The sequence below is a fragment of the Falco cherrug genome, chromosome 1 (genome assembly GCF_023634085.1).
Source record: "Falco cherrug isolate bFalChe1 chromosome 1, bFalChe1.pri, whole genome shotgun sequence".
In the NCBI taxonomy this organism is placed as follows: domain Eukaryota; kingdom Metazoa; phylum Chordata; class Aves; order Falconiformes; family Falconidae; genus Falco; species Falco cherrug.
Genome location: NC_073697.1, coordinates 91,716,414 through 91,737,655, shown reverse-complemented (window position 1 = coordinate 91,737,655; position 21,242 = coordinate 91,716,414). Strand labels below are relative to the sequence as shown.

The 21,242-nt window shown below is 47.0% G+C and overlaps 1 protein-coding gene across 1 annotated transcript in view; it reads left to right on the top strand.

Moving 5' to 3' along the window:
- Positions 1 to 6,501, top strand: part of TBX5 (T-box transcription factor 5) — a 37,312-nt gene extending 30,811 nt beyond the window's left edge. Inside the window, 1 exon segment of the mRNA XM_014284998.3 lies at positions 5,521 to 6,501. Within this exon segment, the coding sequence (XP_014140473.2) occupies positions 5,521 to 6,104 (584 nt within the window). The 3' untranslated portion in view covers positions 6,105 to 6,501.
- Positions 6,502 to 21,242: the final 14,741 nt, after the last annotated feature.

Sequence of the window (21,242 nt, the reverse complement as noted above, 5' to 3'; positions counted from 1 at the left end):
TTCCAGCTTTGACATCTCATGGTAGTTCTCTGTATCCTTTTTAATCAGAAGGTCAAGTCTTGGTTTAGGCTCAGTTAAGAATAGGTCTGTGTTCAAGCGACTCGAAGGCACCTTATTCGACTTCTACTTCCTTGGTGACCTAAGACAAAGATTTAGCTCTGTGGTTGACAGTGTTGTTCTTAGCTGTCAAGGCAAAGATGGATTCGCTCAGGAGATCTGATATGCGGTTACATTAGGGGAGAGCAGCAGGGCTGCGAGGGGGTGTTATCTCTGAAGGGTCCTCTGTTTCAGAGAGGTGATGCTCTTCTGGGTGAGGAAGGAAGGAAGGAAGGACACATCCCAGACCTCCAAATCTGGCAATTCCTGGTGTGCAGGTGGGACTGCGAGGTCGCAGCATTGGGAATGACCCCAGTGTGGTGCAGTGGGGTTGCTGCTCCAGCATGTTCTGAGTGTGCTGAACACTGGGGAATGGCAATCCTCAAGGCAAGAATCATCCTGCATTGTATCCCAGCTCCACACTGAGATTGATTATGGCATTTCACTGAGCCACTGGTCTTGAGCGGATGGATTAACTCCAATCCTGTATTCTACCAAGGAGTGGCTTCAGTTCTTGATGTGGATTTTTAGGCTGCAACAAAGACCAGTTAGAGCTTTGCCTTTTTTCTGGTTGTTCTCCATCTCTCCCTCTCTCATTGTTGTGCTCAGAGAAGCCCAAAAGGACTTACCAGCAGGCAGCTTGCTTTCTGTCTTTCATTTTAGCCCCACGTCCCAATTAAGGCATTGGGGCTTGTTTTCCCTTGTGTTATCCTCTCCCTCAGATTTCCTGTGAACTAAAAAGCCATCCCTCTAAACCTCTGCTCCCTCCCAGCCTTACACAATCTCAACCACTTGGCAGATTTCTGGGATGCTTGTGATGCTGAACAGGAGGCGACTGGAACAGCCTCTCCCTGGGGAGGTTATAAAAGTTGTCATGTTGGCACTCTGAGGGAGAAGAGGAACGTGGCAGAATCCACTGGCTCCAACCAGCGAGGACCGTATCCTTCAGCCACCTAGCTCGGACATGACCCTGACCGGGAAAAAGAATGTATTTTTCATCTCCTTCTTGCTCTGATGAGGTCGGTGGAGATACAGCAATGCCTTTCCCTCTTCTCCCCAAGAACAGGCACTGTTAGGGTGGAGACACTGAACTGATTTCTCCCTCATCCCACCCAGCCTTCTTTCACTCAAAGACTCTGTGGGACAAAAGTCAGGTATGAGATATCTTCTTGGAGGACATGCTGTTTGTCCTCCTGATGTTAGGGGATGCAACGAGTTGGCCAAGACTTGAACTGTGCTGCAGCTTGGGTAGATGCAGTGGAGCCCAGGGCAAGGTGGCTGCTGGGACACAGGGTGAAGAAGAGCCTGCCTACAAGGTGGGGAGATATTCAGGGGGCTGGTGTGCACCCATCTTTTGCTGTGCAGCCACGGTGCTTGCAGTCCTGTAGTTTCAGCAGCACCATGTAAGCATCCTGCCCTCCTCTGCAGGCAGTGCCAGCAGCTCGCTGCCTCTGGAAGGGGTTCCAGCTTTTTGGGTCGGATTGTCTCTGCCCCACCACCCTTTCTGTTGTGTTCCCCTGCAATGCAACGCAGCTGTATCACAAACTGTGCGACTGCTGAAATAATTACTGTGTCTTAACTCTCATGTCCTGGGATGTATATCTTATTTGCCCTCTAGGGATGTTCATTTTGGTTGAATCTGCCTTTTTTTCTTCTTTGACAATCGTTGACAGTCAGTCTTGCACACCAGTATTGGCTGTTCAGGCTCATGCTAGATTCACACTAGAAACCAGACTGGATAAAACAACCGTGTTGGTGATAATCACCCTTTGTGTCTCCCTCATAAAGTCAGAAGGAACCTGCTGTAGTGCCCTGGAAGTGTGGGTGAGCTTTAAAAACTAAACCAGTTGGGTCCCATTCTTCATTGTCTTCCGTCCCAGGGAGCTGACTGTCATGAATGGGAAAGGAGCTCTCCTGATTTACACCAGGGGAAGCGGTGGGCCCAGTGCACCCTGAAGTCCAGAGATTTTACATGTTTGCATTTTATTCTGGATGGCCCTAATCCTGGAATTGGGAAAATTCCATTTAAAAAGCCATTTGTGTGGTATTTACAACCCAGCTGGAAGTAGTAAATACCGGAAATCTTGGAACTGCTTATGCTCTCGCTCAAGCTCCTTCATTAGATAGAACATCAAATTCCTTGTGAGGAAGCCAGTTTCCATCCCATTCTGCAGGCTCCGTTTTCCTTGGATCCACTTTGGAGCAGCTTCTCCCAAGTGCTGGCAGCTTCCCCTGCTTGGCAGAACCTTTTGCTTTTTGAGGTTTGTGCAGTATCGAGGGGCTGGTCACAAGAGCTGATCACCACCCTTGGCTTCCAAGAATAGCAACAAAAGCAAAGGATGGTCAGCATCTCCTGGAAGTGCCCAGAACCTCCTAGGGCTCAGTGGCAACAGGAAAAGGACAATGAAGTGCTATCAGGGAACCAACATCAAGAATCAAACCCAGGGCAGACCGGTCAGTTGTGTCATATGTTCTGCTTATGCTGATGCTGAGGAGGTGAGAGGACCTTCAAAGAGAGGATTAAGGTCTTGAGAAAGACTGTCCAGGCTCCAGAGCAAGTGGGGATGAATTTAAACTGCAGCCTTCAGCATTGTGTGAGAGCTCTGTTTGACGTGTCCTCCTTTTGCTGTTCTCTTACTTGAGAATGTCCTCTTTCCACTCCCAGATCTGCTCCATGCACCATGGGGATGCCCTTTGCCTGCTCTGTGCTGGCTCTGGTTGCCTCTGTGAGGAGCTATGGGATGATGCCAGATCAGACTAGAGAGTCTGGACCAGTGTAAATTCATCAGCTGGTGCCAGCTGAGGATCTCTGGTCTGCATCATCCCATCTGATGATGAACACGGACTGTTCTCTTCCCTCTCCAGCACTTTGAGATGACATAGATGGGAAAATCATCAGGAAGAGGGGCCAGAGGGCAGGCAGATGCTGTTAGGGTGTGCAGTAATCCTTCGTTAGTGACAATGTCCTCTTTGGAGATGCGTGCAGTGTCCTTACACATCTTAAAATCAGGAGCGATGGTGCCCTTTCCACATATGGCATTGGTGAGCCTGGCTCTAGAGAGACCAGCAGAGCGCCCGCGAGAGCTTACAGAAGAAGAGAGAAACCTATAGGGTTTCCACTGAAATCCAAGTTGTTTTTGTTTTTCTCTCTTCACCTGTGATGAATTCTGGAAGCGGATCCATAGTGCTGTGGCTCTGCCTGGCTGGGCTGTGGCAGACGGTGAAATGTCTGGGCTAAATGGAAAAATCAGCAACCACAGGTTGTAAGTCAGGCACATTTTTACACAACGGAAAAACAGAGTTTGACTGTTTTGTGTTGTATATTTAAAAAAATAAAAATAAAATAAACAGTCAAACCCCAAGCCAATGATTCCTAATGCCAGCAGAGTAATGCGGTTTAATGCTGAAAACTTTATTAGCAGAACAATGCTTTATTTTACAAGACATTGTTTTTCCACCGTAGTGTTCTTATTACTCAGTAGTGGGTTAGGGATCCAAAACTTTTGAGCTGTCTGTAAAAGCTAGAGCTCAGGCTGTTCTCCCAGATGTACCTCCTGTGACAGCCCTGTGTTCAGGAGGGAGCTCGGACCCGTGCGTCCAGCTTTTGCCTTTCAGGGGACGGCATCCTCTCTGCCACTCCTATATAAAATGAACCTGATCAGGATTGAGGAGGGTGACACACTTTTGTGCCTCTCTGCTGACCATTGCAGCTGTTGGAAAGGTGCGATTGTGTTGCTCGCTCACCCCATCCTGCTTTCTGTCCTGGTGTAAGAGGAGGCAGAGGAGGAAGGTAACGTTATTGTCAGGGCTTCTGCATCGCTGGGACTAAGGAGCCACATTTTGCTGCCGTCAGGAAGAAAGGATGAAATGGGACTGCAGCTTTCCAGCTGGATTTACGGGCAGCTGCTAACAAAGGACACCAAGGGGAAAGTCTCGGAGGTGTGTTACCTCAGTACCTGAGGTTTTCTGGGGTTGTCAGGCCGAGAAGACTAACGGCAGCTGGACTTGGTAGACACCTGAGTTGGAGTAATGGGTTGTATTACAAGTGGAGTGGGTGCAGCTTCCAGGAGAAAGCATGGTGCTGTTTATAGCAATAAGGGTGTGCGCTGTGCGTGCTTACAAGAAACAAAAGGTGCCTGCACTGCCCATCTGCACCTCCTGAAGGGGAGACCTGGGCATTCACCTTGGAGCAGCCCGGAAACAGCACCTGTGTTTTTGCAAGTGCTTCTTGGGGGACAGATGCTTGTAGTCCTCTTCTTTTGTGGAACTGGTTTTTTTTTTTTTTTTTTTTTTCCTTTGTAGTTTGGAGGTAAAAAGATTATGGCTCAAAACATGTTGGCTGAAAAAATTTGAAAAGGGCCATTTCTTGCAGTATTCTTTGAAATTTTTACCCTTGTTGAAAGGGTGCAGCCAAGAAGGCTGTAAGCAAAGTGGGATGTTTCTCTGCCAGCACCAGAAATCTTGTTCTTGAAGCAACCGCAAAGTTAATCTGGGTCAGAACAAGCTCCCCTTCCATTGCTTTGCTGTCCTTAAAATCTCTTGGTGAAGTGCTCGTCCCTGGGAACTTTGCCATCCATTCCAGCAGAGCTGGATTTCATTTGATGACCCTGTGAATGAATAAATAAGTGCATATTTATTTATTCATTTTGCTTCACCCTAGAGGTTTCACCTAAATTGTTTATCTCCTTCCCTCTGTTGGCCTGGGATGCTCCAGGAAACAAAGGGCTCTGCAAGCTGTGCCTTGTTGTTTCTAGCTGTGAAATTTACTTTTCTTTCTTGTTACACTTGGCTCCAGCACACAGCCCTGTGTGGATTTATGTGCCCAGCTCCCTTGGCACAGCTAAAGACTGGAGCTGTAAAATGCCAAGTCTGATTGTCTCAACTGTGCGATCGCTGATGCTCTCCTGGGGGGATTTTTATTGTGATCTCCATTTTTGTCTCATTTATCACGAAAATATATCATTGTAAAGGCTTTGGGTTTGCAGCTCTGTGCTCGCAGCTGGGAGTGGGGATCTCTGTTAGGTGCGCTGTATCTGGAGGCAGATGTTACTCCTCTGGTCAAAGTGCTGGCAGCAGAAAGGAGACAAGGAACATGGGGGTGTGGGGGTGTGCATGGGGTATCACCAAGCAAGCTAAGCCTCAGGATCCCTCCAGCATCTTAGAGCCTTAATTTTCCTCCCGGAGCTTCTAACTAATCCCTGCCCCAGTCCAGCAGACAGGACCAAGTGCAAGACTTGGTTTCAGCAGGATTGATCCAGATCGATTCCAAGGAAGGCATCTGGATTTACACTGATATAACTGAGAGAAGTGCCTGGATCAGCCCTGTGCGGGCTGTGTCCTTGGGAAAATGAGGATTGTGGAGACGGAGGTTCAGTCGAGGGCATGGTATTGTTGTCCGCTACCAGGAGTTTTCTCTCCCAACAGATGAGGAATGTTCCACCACCGAGCATCCCTACAAGAAGCCCTACATGGAAACTTCTCCGGCAGACGAGGATCCTTTCTACAGGTCCAGTTACCCCCAGCAGCAGGGACTGAACACTTCATACAGGACTGAATCAGCCCAGCGCCAAGCATGTATGTATGCCAGCTCCGCTCCCCCCACGGACCCTGTGCCCAGCCTGGAAGACATCAGCTGTAACACTTGGCCGAGCGTGCCATCCTACAGCAGTTGCACAGTGTCTGCCATGCAGCCGATGGACAGGTTACCCTACCAGCATTTCTCTGCCCACTTCACCTCGGGGCCGCTGATGCCCCGGCTCAGCAGCGTGGCCAATCATACCTCCCCCCAAATAGGAGATACCCATAGCATGTTTCAGCACCAAACCTCGGTTTCTCACCAACCCATCGTCCGGCAGTGTGGACCTCAAACTGGCATCCAGTCCCCCCCCAGCAGCTTACAGCCCGCAGAATTCCTGTATTCCCACGGCGTGCCTCGAACCCTTTCGCCTCACCAGTACCACTCGGTCCACGGCGTGGGCATGGTGCCAGAGTGGAGCGAGAACAGCTAACGAGGCGGTCAGGAAAGTGCAAGAGCATTAGCCACGGGGGAAAAAAAATAAATATGGGAAAAGAAAAAGGAAAAAAATACCCTGTCGATAATAAAAGTGAAAGTATTTTGCAAGACTGTTTTAACTGAATGTTCACCGATAGCACTCGAGAGGGACGGACACTGATTGAAACCACAGATGAAATAGTCATCGGCCTCGGTGTGACTTACCCCCCCCCCCCTCCTTTTTCTTTTGTTTCAAAAGAAAAAATCAACAAATCGGCACACTTCTCCCCTGCCACCATCCCCACCCAGTTTGTGTTGCAGCCACCGCCAGCCCTGTGCCCTCGTCCCCCCCCACCCTCCTGCTCTTTTTGTTCTCCAAGGGACACCAAACTCCTGCTGCCTTTCTCAACACAGTCAGAATGCTTGAACGAAAACAACTAGGATGTTACTTTTTTTTTTTTTGTGGTGTTGATGTTGACAATGTTATATAATAAATAATAATATATATATTTTTTTCTTTCCATTTTCTCAAAAAAAAAAAAAAGACACCGGCACACCAGCCCTTTTTACCAAGGGTGGATTTTGGAGTGGTGTTTCTTTTTTTTTTTGTTAGTGTTATCCTTGTTAACCCACAAATAAGAAAAGCAGGTACCTACCTCGCCCAGACATTGTACCACGATGGAATTGCTCCTTGCAGGGTGCCATGTGTCCTTAAAGACGCCCCAAAACGTGTCCCTGCAGGAGCCAGCCCCATAAACTTATCTCCTTTCCCACTTGTGTGTAATTCTCTCACTGTTCTTTCCTTCCCATCTCCCGGTCTTTCCTGATCCATCAGCTGTTTCTGACAGAAGCGTGGGGTATCTTTCAAAGTTGAAAACATCCGCAGCTTGTCTCCTGCCGAATTTTTACCGGCATGCGGAAAGCGAGGCTCTGAGCCAGCGGCAGCGGGGGGAGAGTGGGGGGGGGGAGCATGCAGACAGCGAAAGGAAAAAGTTTGCTCATAAAAATGATGATGATGCTTGTTTGCAATCCTGGACTTTCGTTTTATCATGAGTTCTTTTTCTTCCTTTCCGGAAAAAAAAAAAAAAAAAGGGATACTGGTCTGAGTATGTTAAGTGAGATATTAAGTAAATGTGTTTAAAAGGAGCAGGCTGTGATCGTGAGAGGCTGGGAGTGGGGGGAGGCAAGAAGAGAAGAAAAAGCAAATGTGTGTAAGTAAAAATGTCTACTGCAAAAATTTTCAGGTGTAAAATTTCCTGGTACTATTTATTTATACATGGGAGTTCAAGTAACTCATAGTATGTCACAAAGCCAGCAAAGCAGCTGATTCAAAGGGGTTAAAATTTTTATTGAAACCAAAGTTTGCTTTCTTTTCTTCTTTTTTTTTTCTCTCCAAGCTGTGCACACTATATAATTTACATATATTTTTAATTAAAAGTAATTCTAATTAACAAAAGAGGTATACCTGTGTGTCAGCAACTGAGAACGTGGGTGTGAACGTGCAGTAATGCCGGTATGCGCGTGGAAGGGATTATAGGCAGGTATCCAAAGCCATGTAGCTAAGAAGAAGAAAATAATCCCTACCTGGCTATGCTTTCCTGTTCTTGTGTGCCAATTTATGTCTAATAAATGTCACGCACTCTCAACGGCAAGGGACCTGCCCACTTTTTTTTTTTTTTTTTTTTTTGGTGTGTTTTTTTTTTTTTTGGTTCTTTCTGCTTAATGCCCATGAGCGTGACTTCTGTTTATTTCTGGTGTGCCACAACAGGTACATCATCCCTATGAGGATGGCTGTTAGGCAGTGATGGGCGGAGCTTGAGGCTGCTGTGTCTGGGGCTGTTGCTTGTCCGTTGAAGAACTGCCTGGGTCCCACAGGTCCTTCCCACCCAGCCCGTCCCCAAGGGATGTGCTCTCCTGGGGTCACTTTCCCATCAAGGCAGATTTAGAAGCGACCTTGGGAATCTGGGTGGGTGCTGGGGTGACATGGGGAAGCCCTTGTGGAGATAGAGCTGCCCTCCATTCCCATGTTGGTGGGGTCGGTGGGGGACATCTGGCCCAGGGGAGGTGTGGGGCCGTGTCCCAACCTCAGCAAAGGAGGAGAGGATGTTAGGTGCTTCGTGGGTTGGAAACAAGATGGGAAAATCAGCTCGACAGAATTAAAGAGATTGCAACTGAGAAGCCCAGCAGAGAAGTCGTCTCTTCCGTGTGGCTGGTGTGCCATGGCCACCCCAGGGAGCAGCATGGCCAGGTCAAGGGAACGAACAGAGGAGGTGTCCCCAGCCTGCCCACTGGCAGCAGCTCGTGCGCCTGCAGCAGTGGCACTGCCAATGCGTGGCTGGCAGCCTTGGTGGCCTCTGGGCACCAGACATCTAGGGACACCTTGCAAAGGGACAGAAGGTGAGTAGGATTAGTAAAGCCCTTTCACAGGTGATGCTCCCACCTAAGTGTCCCATGGCAGAGGGGACCTAGGGGGTGGTGTCTGCTGGGGCTATCCCAGCGCTGGCTACAACGCAGCTTTCTTCCTTCAGCTGTCTCTGCTTCTACAGGCTTCTGCTTGCAGCAACTGGGTTTCATAAATGTTGGGTCAGACACAGTCAAAATGCGATGCTGCGCTACCCTGGGAGCTTGCTCTGGGTATCGGCCACATCTGCAGGCAGAAGGAGACGCAGGCATCATGTAACCCTTCTGTGGGCATGGCTGGGACCTCAAGTTATACTTCAGCTTCGTGAAGCCACCTCCCAGGGAATTACTGAAACGTTGCATTGCTCAGTAAATCACATGCTGTGCCTCCAGAATGTGAAGTTGTCCCAGATTAATGACTGAGTTAAGTTGCATTTTGAGTTAAGGAATAAAAAAATTACACTGCATTTAGCTGTCAATTACATTGTACTTTCCAGGCTTTGTTACCCCACTGCTAATCATGTAATCATCTTATCACTATATGGTAATTTACATGTAATTAAATGGCCAGCAGTTACTCTGTAAGTAAAGAAGTCTTAGCAGAAATGTGTGCCATGCATCTCAAAGAGTATTAAGGAAGCCAAACTCACGTGGTACATTCCTTCTCAAGCTTTGGAAGGAAAGCCTCAAGCTTTCAACGTGCCTAATTTCCTCTGAGCTGTTTTGGGTCTTCAGGGAAGCACCGGGGCTCTTTGGTGGAGTCTGCGGTGGCACAGTGGGCTCTCATCGCTGGGTTTTGGCTGCTGAAAAGCCAGGTGGCTCCCTGAGGACACAGCCTTGTGCTGCCAAGTTGGCATGAGGAGCAAGGAGGCCATCAGCGGCAGGAGGATGGACCTGTCACACCAGCAAAATCTGGGATGAAGGCAAAGGTGGGTGGGAGGATGTGACATAGCCTTTTCCTTTTCTTAAAAGAGTTTGTTACTGGCTACTGCTTCAATATAGCACTTCTGGGCTTTAGCCTTGGTGGAGCCCAGTTGTGCTGCATGAGCGCAGCCCGCTGTGCCATTTGAATGAGCAGGAGAACTCTGAGGAGGTGGCTAGGAGATGAAAGACAAAGGTGACTTGTTCAAAGACCCATGGTGAATCCCACCGTGGATGTGAGCATGTCTGGTCTATGTTGAGCCTTGAGGAACAGCTTGTACTTCTTCCCAGCTGTCCCAGAACAATACTGGGAGCTGTCAAGGAGGAGAGTGTGATTGGTTGGTGATTTTATGTTACAAAAAGCCTGAAGCAATTTCCTTCATTTCTCTTCTTACAGACTTATTCCTTGGCAGAGTATGATAATGATGACGATAACAATAAGCAAACCAACAAAAAAAAAAAAAAAAGGGAAAAAATTATATAGGAGTTACTGTCATTGGAAGAATTGGACAAAAGAGGTTGCAAAATTCACCCTACTCAGAGCTAAACTGGCAATTCATCCATAAGAGGCCTTGAAACTTGAGGAAGACCGTGGTACAGGGGAACAAGCATGGCCACCACTAGCCTTTCCCTTCTTGCCTACAAGTCCCAGGAGCCACAAAATCCTCAGCATTGCTTGGTGGTTTCCCATAAGTGCCACTGAGGGTGTCAGAGGTGGGCTGGACCTGAGGTGCTTCTGCCATGGGCCTGGTGACAGGAATGGTGGAGAAGCCCAGGAGAGCTGGACTTGCTGGAGGGCGAGCTGTGTTGCTGGTGAGGAGGGAGCTGGGCTCCAAAGGGAACCCTGCAAAGCCAGTGGAGGAGGGCTGCTGGTCTGGTGGGTAGGGGAAGCAATGGTGGCCTGTCCTCCTCCTCATGGGCAGGGGACCTCCTTGCCTCAAACCTCTCCCTTTTGGTGAGGAGCCTTGGAGCAAGCTTGGTGCTCTGGCAGCATGGAAAGTGGCCATGAAACATCACCAGGCAGAAGAAAAACAGGGCTTTATAGATGAACTGTAATAAATAAGTGCAGGCTGCACAATTCCTTCAAGTGGAGAAGGAGAGAAAGAAACCCAGCCTCAGCTAAAAACATCTTTTAAAGAGCGAACGCGAATTCCTGGGCTGTGGTCACAATGCTGTTTTCTCAGCTGCCTTCCTGGGCTAAAATACTCCCTGCAGTTACTGTGGCTGGTACCTGGAGAGGCTGCAGATGCCCTGCGCAGGCACACAGAGAGCTCTTTGTCTGCCCCTATCAGCTCCCCTCCGCATTTCAGGTTTCAACAGCTGGGATGCTGAGTGATTCTGGGAGGTGGCTTTTCCCCACTCTGGTACCTGCTGGGGTCAGCAGCTACCAAATCTGCACTGGTGAGATTTTCCCTAGGGACAAGGATGCTTGAGAGGGGCAGTAACCCTTCTGCTGCTCGGTGCTGTGCTGCCAGGGCAGAGCCGACCTCCCAAAAACTACCTTTGTGCCTTGAGGGCTCAGGGAAAAAATATCCCAAAGCCTCAGGATTCTTGGTCATAAATCCAGGCCACAATATCATAGATTTTATGGTGCTGCCAACTCTGACAATTTTATGATGGATCTCATGCGATTTGCAAAACTGTTGTTTTTTGTGTTTTTTTGTTTTTTCTTCTCTTAAAGTTTCCAGTTTCTGGAGTCCTGTGATTATATGAGACTCTCAGGGGATTCTGAGTCTTTCCCCCCCACCCCATTTTTTCCTTCTTTGTTGGGTTTTAGGATACGTAGAGAAGTTGGAAATTTTACTGGAAAGTGAGGCAGAGAAAAGAAATGACTTGTCTGGAGGCGGGACTAGAACTCATCACCAGACAAAAAATAATTTGGTGGTTTTTTTTTTTTTTTTGAGTTCTCTCTGGAAAACTGAATGCTTTTGCTGCATTTTTCTGAGTCATAAAAATTTCCAAGTTTTAAGCGAACGGAAAACATTCAGAAAGTGGCTTGAATAAATTCCCACCCCCCCCAAAAAAGGAGAAATAGTTTGTTTACATTTAGAAGATTTTACTCTCTTGAAATTTCAAAGGAAATTGTTCAACCTGAAGTCCTTTCCGAGCAGAATACTGACGTGTTTCACTCGGAGCCCACCGCACCCAGTGGCTCTGATGTCTTCTGCTTCCCTTGTTGAAACCAACCCTCCAGCCCCAGTGGCTGGTTCTGCCTGCGCTTGGCAGTGGGTTTTGCAGGCTTTGCCCTGCACCTGGGAGGGCTCAGCTGCAGTAAAGGATAGTTAAGGGTCAGCAAGTGCCTGCCGTGTTTCCCCTATGGGACAAATACAGACGTTTAGGTGTGACAGCTCCTACTGACAGTCAGAAGGGCTGGTGGTGGGACACTGCTGCTTGTCTGAGCATCCCAGGCGGCTGTGCTGTTGGCATCACCCCGCTCCTGGGAATACTTGGGCAATGCCCATCGCTGCCCATCAGCAGGGGGAAAGTCCTGTGGGACCTGCAGCTGCCCTAAGTTAGGCAGCAGCAGCTGGAGATGCTCCCCAGGGCTTGCCCCCAGCTTCATTTCCACTTGGATGAGCCCTCCCACCACAGGGGTTAAAGGCAGAGACAAGAGCAGGGTTGGGCTTTGCCACAGAAGTTTTGCATCCGCAGTTCCTAGTGATGCTGTCAGCTCCACAGCCCTGCTGCTCTCAGGAACACATTTAAGCACAAGTAAGTGAAAAATGGGGATGTGATGAAGAGGTGGAAATTGGTCCCTATGAATGGGTTTTTATGTAACCCATGCAGTGCTCTTGCTCAGGAGCATATGATGTGCTACAAGTCAGGAGGGTTTTGGCCTCTGCTTAGGACCTAACAAATGAATTGTAACCTGCCTCAAGGCAAAAAAACGTTGCTTGAGTTATGAACAGAAAATACAGCCCTAAATTGGAGGGGGGAAGGGGCAGAAACCTGCTGCAGCACATAGTGAGCCCTTTAATAAGGGACTGAGGGCTCCTGTGGTACTTACGTCTGTGAAGGGTGGTGTTGAGATGTTTTTCTTGCATAAGTCCAAACAAATGTATTACTGTTTTTATTATGATTATGATAATACGCTGCTTTTCCTCTACTTTGTGTGATCTGGCATGTGGAGAATGCCATTACTAATGTGTGCCTGTATCACTGCAGGGTTTCCTCATTGCTCGTTATGATATCCTCCTTGCTAGCTCCAGGGATCCCCAAGTCATCAATATTTCACTCCAGTTTTTACTTAGACCTCGGCTGTGATGAATCAGAAATTTGTTTGTTGTCCCTGGGGTTTTCAGGGGAACATTCTCATCAAAAGGTAATGAGGTGGTCATGATGAAGTACTATTTCCTCTTTTCCTGCTTTTGGTGTCTGGACTTCCAATACATCCTTTATGATCCCATCCCTGGACCTGCTGGCTATGTTTCTGCTCATATAGATTTAGGGTGCAGCTGATCTTTGCTGCAAGGTTCCATGGTTGGCTCCTGTTCAACCTGTTGTTCACCAGGACCCCCAGGTCCTCTTCTGCAGAGCTGCTCTCTAGCCCCAGCTATGGGGTTGGCCATGCCAGAGGCAGGGCTTGGCCTTTGAACCTTTGAACTTCATGGGGCTCCTGCCATTCCACGTCCCCAGCTTGTTGATGCCTGTCAGAGTAGCAGCTCTGCCTTCCAGTCTGTTGGTGGCTCTCCCAGTTTGGTATCATCTGTGAACTTGGTGAGTGTTCTGTCCCATCACCCCAGTCATTAATATATGAATACATTAACAAACATTGGTGTCAATACTGACCCTTGAGGGATGCTGCTAGTAGCCAACCACCAACTGGGCTTTTTGCTGCTAATGCTCACCCTTTGCACCTGATGGTCCAGCCAATATTCCACACACCTTGTTGTCTACTTAACCAGTCTGTACCTTGCCAGTTTGGACTCGGAGAACACTATGGGAAATTGTCAAAGGCAGTTACAGGTCCCAGTGTTCAGTAGAAACTTAGGCTGGGAGTCCCCCAGCATTTTCTATCTCAAGATTGTTGTAAACCTGAGGATGTCTGCATGTACCTTCTTCATCAGAGCTTTTAATTAGAAACACTGCAGCCCGCTAAAACACAGGATGGTTTTTGTGGGGTACAAACCTGTGGAAAGCAAGCCTAGCCGAAGCCTATTTGAGCAGCTAAGTTAGCATGATCTATTTGCTGCTGTTCAAGTAGTGTTGGCTACCCTGCCTGAGCCTGGCGTTTGGGCTGCCTGGGCAGGGAAGGAGAAGTAATTGCAAACTCAGAGAGCTTTTAATTTAAGGCAGAAGGTCAATGGACCACGGATGGTCCATGATGCTGTAAGCAGTCTGGAGCTGGTCAGTGAGTTATGAGAGCGTGTGCCTGTACACAGACACTTTAACAGCCTCGCTGAGTGACAGGCACCAATATTACTGTTGGGTCGATGCCAGTCAAGGTGGTGATGACGAACCCAGCTTGGCAGTGGCTGCAGCACTTGCCTACGTGGGGAGCAAATAATAAAATTCTATTCTGGTTCATTTCCAAGTGTCCTACACTGAGATGGTGTAGCAAGGGAAGGAGGCAGCACTGCATAGCCAGGGTCACAGGCCACAGGTGAGGCAGCCTTGCGTGGCTGGGTGACCTTCAAAGCCTCCAGAAATGGTTTGCAAAGGAAATTAAATACCAATATTAGGACAAATGTGGATAACTGCTTTTTTTGGGTGTATTTAACCAGCACCAAAACACTGCTTAGGCTTGAATGACATCATTTGCTAAGCTCACAAAGAAATAGTTGTACTTTTCCCTCCATTTTTAAACAAATCACCTGAAACAATAAAATATCTGTCTATGTAAAGCATCTCCTAGAATTGGAAACATCAAAGCTGCTTAAACTTTCACATAAAACGTTGCTTCTGGGTTGGGAGGTAAAAGTAGTTCTCATGGTGGTTGTTGAATGTTTATGTAAAGGCAATTTGATGTAATCTGCTTTTTTTTTTTTTTTTTTTGGTGGAAAAAAGACAATTCTCACCTCATGCCACCCCACCATCCCAAAATATTGCTCAGCTCTAATCAGTATTCAAAAGAAAAAATGAAACATAGCAAAGTCAGGACTAGGAACCAAGAAGATGACTACCTCATGCTTAGTTTTGCTATAGCATTAAAAAAAAAAAAAAGTCTTAAGTATTTTCGTAATGCCTGTCTTCCAGACATCGTGGTTCAGTCTATACCAATATTTGGAGACTCTTGCCTGTAAGGAAGTGAGCTGTTGGTCTGCGCAGGATTATCACCATCCCAGGGTATTGCTGATCCTTATATGGGTTTATTTTTAATGCTGGTTGCTTGGATTTTGCTCATATTTACACAGCTGTTAATAAAGTACAGGAAAGCTGTGTGTGATATCTCCTTTCTCATCTGGTTGTGGCAGCTTTTAGGACAACTCAATTTGGTATTGATGGATGGGACATGAACCCCCTCAGTTCGTTAGCTGGGTCCAGGCTGTAGTGCTGTCTCCTGTTCCCACTGGTTGGCAGGAGGCTGCTGCTCTGGCCAGGACTGACTTCCAAGAACTGGAGAGGTGGCCCTGTTCCTGTGAGGTGCAGCTAGCTGAGATGTAACGGTAGCTATATATAACCTAAATGAGCACCTACTCTGAAGCCAAACCTTGGAGGCTTTGTGAGCCAGGAAAAGTTTAACAGGTACTATTTAAAAAGTGAATTAGCTTGAAAAACTCCTCAAGCTCAAGAGCTTCTTACTGAGGACCCTTGAGAATATTTAACTTGAAATTTTTAATTGTCTTTCTGTTGAAGGTGGTTGAATTTTGCTGGGGAATGTGAAAAGCTCCCAAGAGACAGCTGCAGTGATTTGATTAGGCTCATTTCTTTAGGAAATGAAGCTACAACATAGTCTCTGGACCATCTAACCCCTAACCAAAAGGCTTTATCCATCAGTCTTGTCTGCAGTGGGGCTTGTTACTGGGATTCAGTAGGAATGCTCCTGTAGACAGGTTACATATGTGCCCATGCAGGGTTAAGCTGGAAAAAAGGTCTTGTGGTTGTGGTTTTTTTTTTTTTTTTTTTGAATCTGAGCCATCCTGATGAAGTTCAGTGTGGTGGAAATATATTAATTAAATCCTGTGCTATTGGGAGCCTGTCCTCCTGCAGGACAGATGAGTGGGATAACTAGGGGATAAGTTATTTGTACATTAATGATAATAGAAAGCGCAGCCACTGTCCAGACGTGGCTTGTGCAACTCATTGCCTGTACCACTTGGGATTCAGACGGGGACATGGTACTTGCCTGGAGAAGAGGGATTAAATGACAGCATAAAAAGAGTAAAGTAGAAACCCAGGAAACTTCCCCCACTGCCCCAGGCTCTAGTAAAAGCCAAGCAAACACTGCTTTAATCTCACACTTCGGAGTGACCCCAGCAGTGCCGGCAGGGAGATGCTCCCTTGTGTCTCAACCCTTCCAAAGTGCTTAGTGCTGCCGTTTGTAGCAAGCAAGCAGCTTCTTGGTGACACAACCCTGAGCTGTTCTCTGCTCCCATTGCTCATGCTAGTGCTGAAGGGCCTCTTTATTAGTGTCATTGATGACCATGACCTTTCCGTTCAGTCTCTGCTAGAGTTCATGGTGCTCTCCTGTGCTGGGGAGGAATCAGGCTGGGAGACCTGGCAGTGCTTCCTACCCATCTGCCTCCTGGCTTTAGGTGGGATGGAAAAATCTTCAGGCTACCTGCCTCCATTTCTTGAAGTGAACGAGATGAGGGGAAATGGAGGAAACCCACTTATATCACTGTAGTTTTTGAGACATAAAAGCTTTTCTTTGAGAGCAAATCTTTTTTTTTTTCTTTCTTTCTTCCCCCCCTTCCTCATGGCATTAGGGCTCAAGAAATTCCTTGGAAAATAATTTGTCAAGGCCCTGACTGATCAAAGACATATATAAAAGGACCCTTTTTTTTAAAGGGGAAAAAATCCCCCTCCGAGCTCAGAATGAATTGGCAATTCATTTACCAACTGTCAGATAAAGTAGCTCAATCCCTATCACGTCTTTAGCTGGAGCTGTGGCCAGAAGGAAGCAATTCTCGGCCCACTGTGTGTACATGTTTTGGGTATGTTAGTGATTAGAGTATTCCTGCCTGGGGGATGCAGAAAGATATGACTCAGATTCGCAAAAGAGCCATAAATCTCCTTCCTTTTATTCAAAATGTGTGTTTTATAGCCATTTCCTGGCCAATTTCTGCCTTGAATAAATATGTAACATATCTGTGTGTGTACAGTATTTTAGGTCCAAGTGTTGGGCTTTCTCTCAAGAGTGAACTGTCTGCTCAGTAGAAGTTTGGATGGGGTTCTCTGCTGTTCTTTCATTCCCAGAAAAAATCCTCATTGAACCTTAATTGGCTGAGCAGTGACCCGGTGGCACCTGCTCCTGTTCTCCATCTGCAGTGGGGTGACCTGGAAAGGGACTAGGTGGGAGACAGGATCTGAAGGACTCCAAAAGGTCATCCAGGCCCTAAGGCAGGATCACCTAGATTGAAAACTAGGATTTTTGCTCCAAAGGCTCAGGCAGGATTTTGGTAATCCTAGCTATGAGCCAGGCCTCACACAGCACTGGATTTGAATGTCAACAGCAAGTGATGCTCAAAAGCTCAGTAGGTGCTCTGCTAACATCCCATGATTGGGCTAATGCTCATCTAGGAGCTGGGCTTATGGTAGTGTTGGAGCCCTCCTGTCTCCGCAGCTGGAATCACATCTAGTTCCCAATTTGTAGGTGACAATATATCTCCAGCCCATGGAACCTGTTGGACTGCCTTTCCCCATCTCAAAAGCAGCATCACTCATGCAGCTTTCCCCTCCTTACCCTCCCACTCCACACCCCTTCCAACCAGCTTGGTCCCCCAGTTCACTGCTCCCACACCCTCTTTTCCACCCCTGTTTCCTGAGTGTCATCTCTGCCTGGATGATACAGAAAGGACAATGTAGACCTGAAGGAAAAAGCAGGGGGAGATGGGCAGCAATCCAGGAGGAAGTAAAGGCAGGAGTATTTCTCTGTTCTTAGGTCCCCATCACAAGCCATGCTAGTAGAAATGCCCAATGTCCCTTAATTGTGTTATCTTTTGGCACTGATGGGCTGTTGTGCCTGAGAAATGCTCACCAGGAAGGAGTTGAATCATATGCTCTTCTCCACGTTTAGGCAGAGGATGAGTCCTCAGGAAGAGCAACAGGAACAAGTCTGCTCTTGGAGAGTAATATCACCAAGTTTTCAATCAGTGTCTTGCTCTTCCAAGTCATGCAGATGCTGATTCCCCTTGGTAAAACAACAGGAAAACCCATCCTCTATGCAAGTAAAGCAGTAAATGTTGGGGTCTGGCATTGCTGGTACTTTATTTTTAGATCTTCCTTCTAATCCTTTAAGCCTGTAGTTCCTTTCTGTTTCCTTTTCCACTAAACCAGGAGCTGCAATCATTTGGCCCTGATTCAAAGTCTCAAAGCCAACGGCAAACCTCCCAGATCCCATGCCAGAGAAGTCTGGTAGGGGCCTAAGGTTTATCTTGTAGAGTGCTTGATCTGAAAGCTGCTAAAGTTGGTGGGAATCTTACCGCTAACCCTGAGGACTTTTTTTTACCGTGCCCTTAAACATACCCTGCCTATCTGGCAGTACTCTGAGTGCGCACATTATATAAAAATAACACATGTGGTTGCAAGAAACAGTCCCCAAAAAATTCCTAAACTTTAGTCTAAGACTAGAATTGATATTGCATACATGATGTGATACCTTAAGTAAAGGATAAACTAAGGAAGATGTAGCAGATTAATGACTGGGGGATGGCAGGAAGTTGTTCTGAAGGTAGATGGCAGAGAGCAACATCATCCACTGGAGTGAAATAAGTGTGTGTACATGTGTTTCGGATGCTCCTCAGGGGAAAGGCACTGTCAGGCTGCCCTTTGCTGCTTCTAGTGATCTCTTTTTGGATGGACGCAGGCTTCTTGTTGCAGGGTTAGACCCTTTCACGAGCCATTCCCACCATGTGAATAGTCCTGTGACTCCTAGTGCCGGGACACGTTTATTCCCTTGAATTACTCATCCCTTTACTATTGCTATTACTTCTGCATCAGGCACTACTGTTACTGGTGTCGTTTGTTAGCAAAGGAAATTACTTCTGGGGATCTCCTAAGTGCTGAGATTAGTAATTCTGTACCTGGGGGCATGGTTTGATGTCAAATCAAGAAACAGCAGATCTGAAACCCTCCAGACGAGTGTCTTTCAGCTCTGGCTGCAGCTTTTCACTTAATTCCACACCCTGCCTGCGATGGTATCTCCATTTAAGGCCCACTCATGTAAACATTTATAAGCACATGATGGTTTTAACAATGATTCATCCTATTAAAGTCCAAGTGGCTACTCACAGGAAGGTTTCCAGAACTAGGTAATAGATATAAAAAGGGCAGTGACCATGACTTTTCTGTGCTATCTCAAGTGGCTAACACTTTAGACACAACAGGCTCAATTTCAGAGGAGCTGGTCTCCCATGGCTGTATAGTGCTTAGAAACTTGATTTTTTTTCCCCTGCCTCTATGAAATCCTTTCTGTTCAAACATCCCAAATAGGGTCAGGTTGTTGGGACAGTCCAAGGTTTTCAGGTAGTTCCAGTGATGGTTTCAAGCAGAGGTCTTATGTAAATGGTCCTGGGAGAAGGAGAGTGGGATGCGACATTTTACTACCAGGCAGGGAAAAAAATAAAAAAAAAGCTGAAACATGACAACTTTTCATCTTTTGATCCAAACAGAGGGCTTCAGGGCAGCAATAGAGAGACACCACTCTGAAAAGCTTTTTTTTTTTTTTCCCCTGACTTGTGACACTTGCTGAGCCTGATGCAGCCCCAGAGTGCAGCTGGTGGAAGGGCTGTGAGGGATGCGCCTGGTACCCAGCTCAGCATGGGCGCTGGGGAAGCCACTGGCGTGCACGTCGGGAGCAGCGTCCGACAGCAGCTCCTGGCTCTGTGTGGGGACAGCCTGCTGCCCCGGAGAAGGCACTTAGCTCTCGGGGCTACGCTCAAGCACTTCACATACCGCTGTGAAGTGGCCTGTGTACCCAGGGTGGCTCTGGGGACCCCTGCTCTGGCCGGCTGAGGAGGGTTAAACTAGCTCTGTGCTGCTGCAGGCACGTTGACAGCGACGTCCCTACCTGGTGGTGTCACACAGCACGTCCCACCACCGCAAGCATTCTCTGGGAGCCTGACAGGGGCTAGGAAAAGGCCAGGGAGGATGGAGAAGGGTGAACCTGGGACTATTTCTTAACTCCTGTTTGTGAAAGATGATAAAAACTGTCTCAGGAATGGGGCTTGCTTTTTTTTTTTTTTTTTTTTGATGCCACCTTGTGTGTTTAGGCAGAGAACCTCAGGAATTTCAGGGGATGTCTATGTGGTCCTTTGCAAGCAGACGTGACCTTCGCTGCCCGTACCTTCAGCTGGCTGGATGTCAGCCAGCTCCGCACTAGAAGGCATGTAGCTTTGTCAGTGGGGTGCTAAGCCTGAGCTATTACCAAAAATAGGAATTAAAAATGCATTCACTGCTTTTTAAAATGCTTTTTTTAAGATTAAAAGTAGGAGAGGTTTTTACCAGCAAAGAGTATGTTTTTCATGTGAGGCTTAGATGAAAGCCAAAAAAAAAGAAGTCCAAACCTGAAGCTATGGCAAAATTAATCTTTTTCATTACAAGATCATTCAATGCAGAGAAATGTTTCATTTTTTAAATGATTTATCAACTGTCTTCAAATACACCAGGTAATTTGAACTTAAAAAATTATTGTTCTGTTGAAAAATTACATTTTCTCTCTCTCAAAAAAAAAAATGTTTCAAGGGAAAAATCTTTCTCTGGGTACCAGGGAAGGGCTCCTGGAGATATGTAACTTCATGCTGTGGTGATAGGAAAAAGGAATGAAGCAGGCTGATTAAATATATATATATATGGTATTTGTAAAATGTCTATAAAGTATTTTAAATCTGCTTGATTGGTGGGCAAGCAAACACTGAGGTAGGGATGCCAGCATAATATCTTTGTGGGAGATATCTATGGAACATTGTGTCTTCTGCAGAAAGAAAAGAAGGATGTTACCAGGGAGAAAACACAAAAGCCAAAGACCCTGAACACAGTCAGGCAGTTGCTTTAGGGGAAAAAAAAAAAAATCAGAGTTGCCAGGAAAACCTCAAGATGATCGTGGTAAGGTTGAGTGAGGGAACACCTGGGGAAGATTGATTAAGAGACGGCCAATGTGTGTGTGTGATTTACGAGGAGTGGTCCTGGCTTTAGTAGGAGTTCTTTGGAGATATTGCTGCTATGGTGCAGGACAAAAGACTCCTGGATGCAATCTAGTTACTGGATTGTCAAACATCACTTGATAAGGTTCCGCAAGTGAGATTATTAGCTTAGCGAGGGAGAAATGGAATATGAGGTCAAATAAGCTCTGGGCCAGAAACTGGCTTCAAGAAACTGTGATTCTCTATGCATCCAAATCAATGTGTATGTATATATTTGTGTATACACATTGCTCTATATGTAGACCTGTCTGTCTGTCCATCTAGCTATTTATGCTGACATCAGTCACTCCTGTTCTTCCTGGCAACTGGGGGCAATTCAGTGTGGTGGAGGGTTATCTGCTTCAGCTGGGAGAAGATTATGTCAGGGGCTCCCAGGATGCCCCTTTGGACTGGAGTTTTCTTGTGCAAGGAGAGTGATCGTTCTCCTGTGTGTCGGCTGATGGAGTTGAAATCAGGGGATGGTGTTTTGAGGTACAGCAGCTGATGAGTAGTCCTTTGGGCAGTGGGCACAATGGTGGGAATCATGCAGC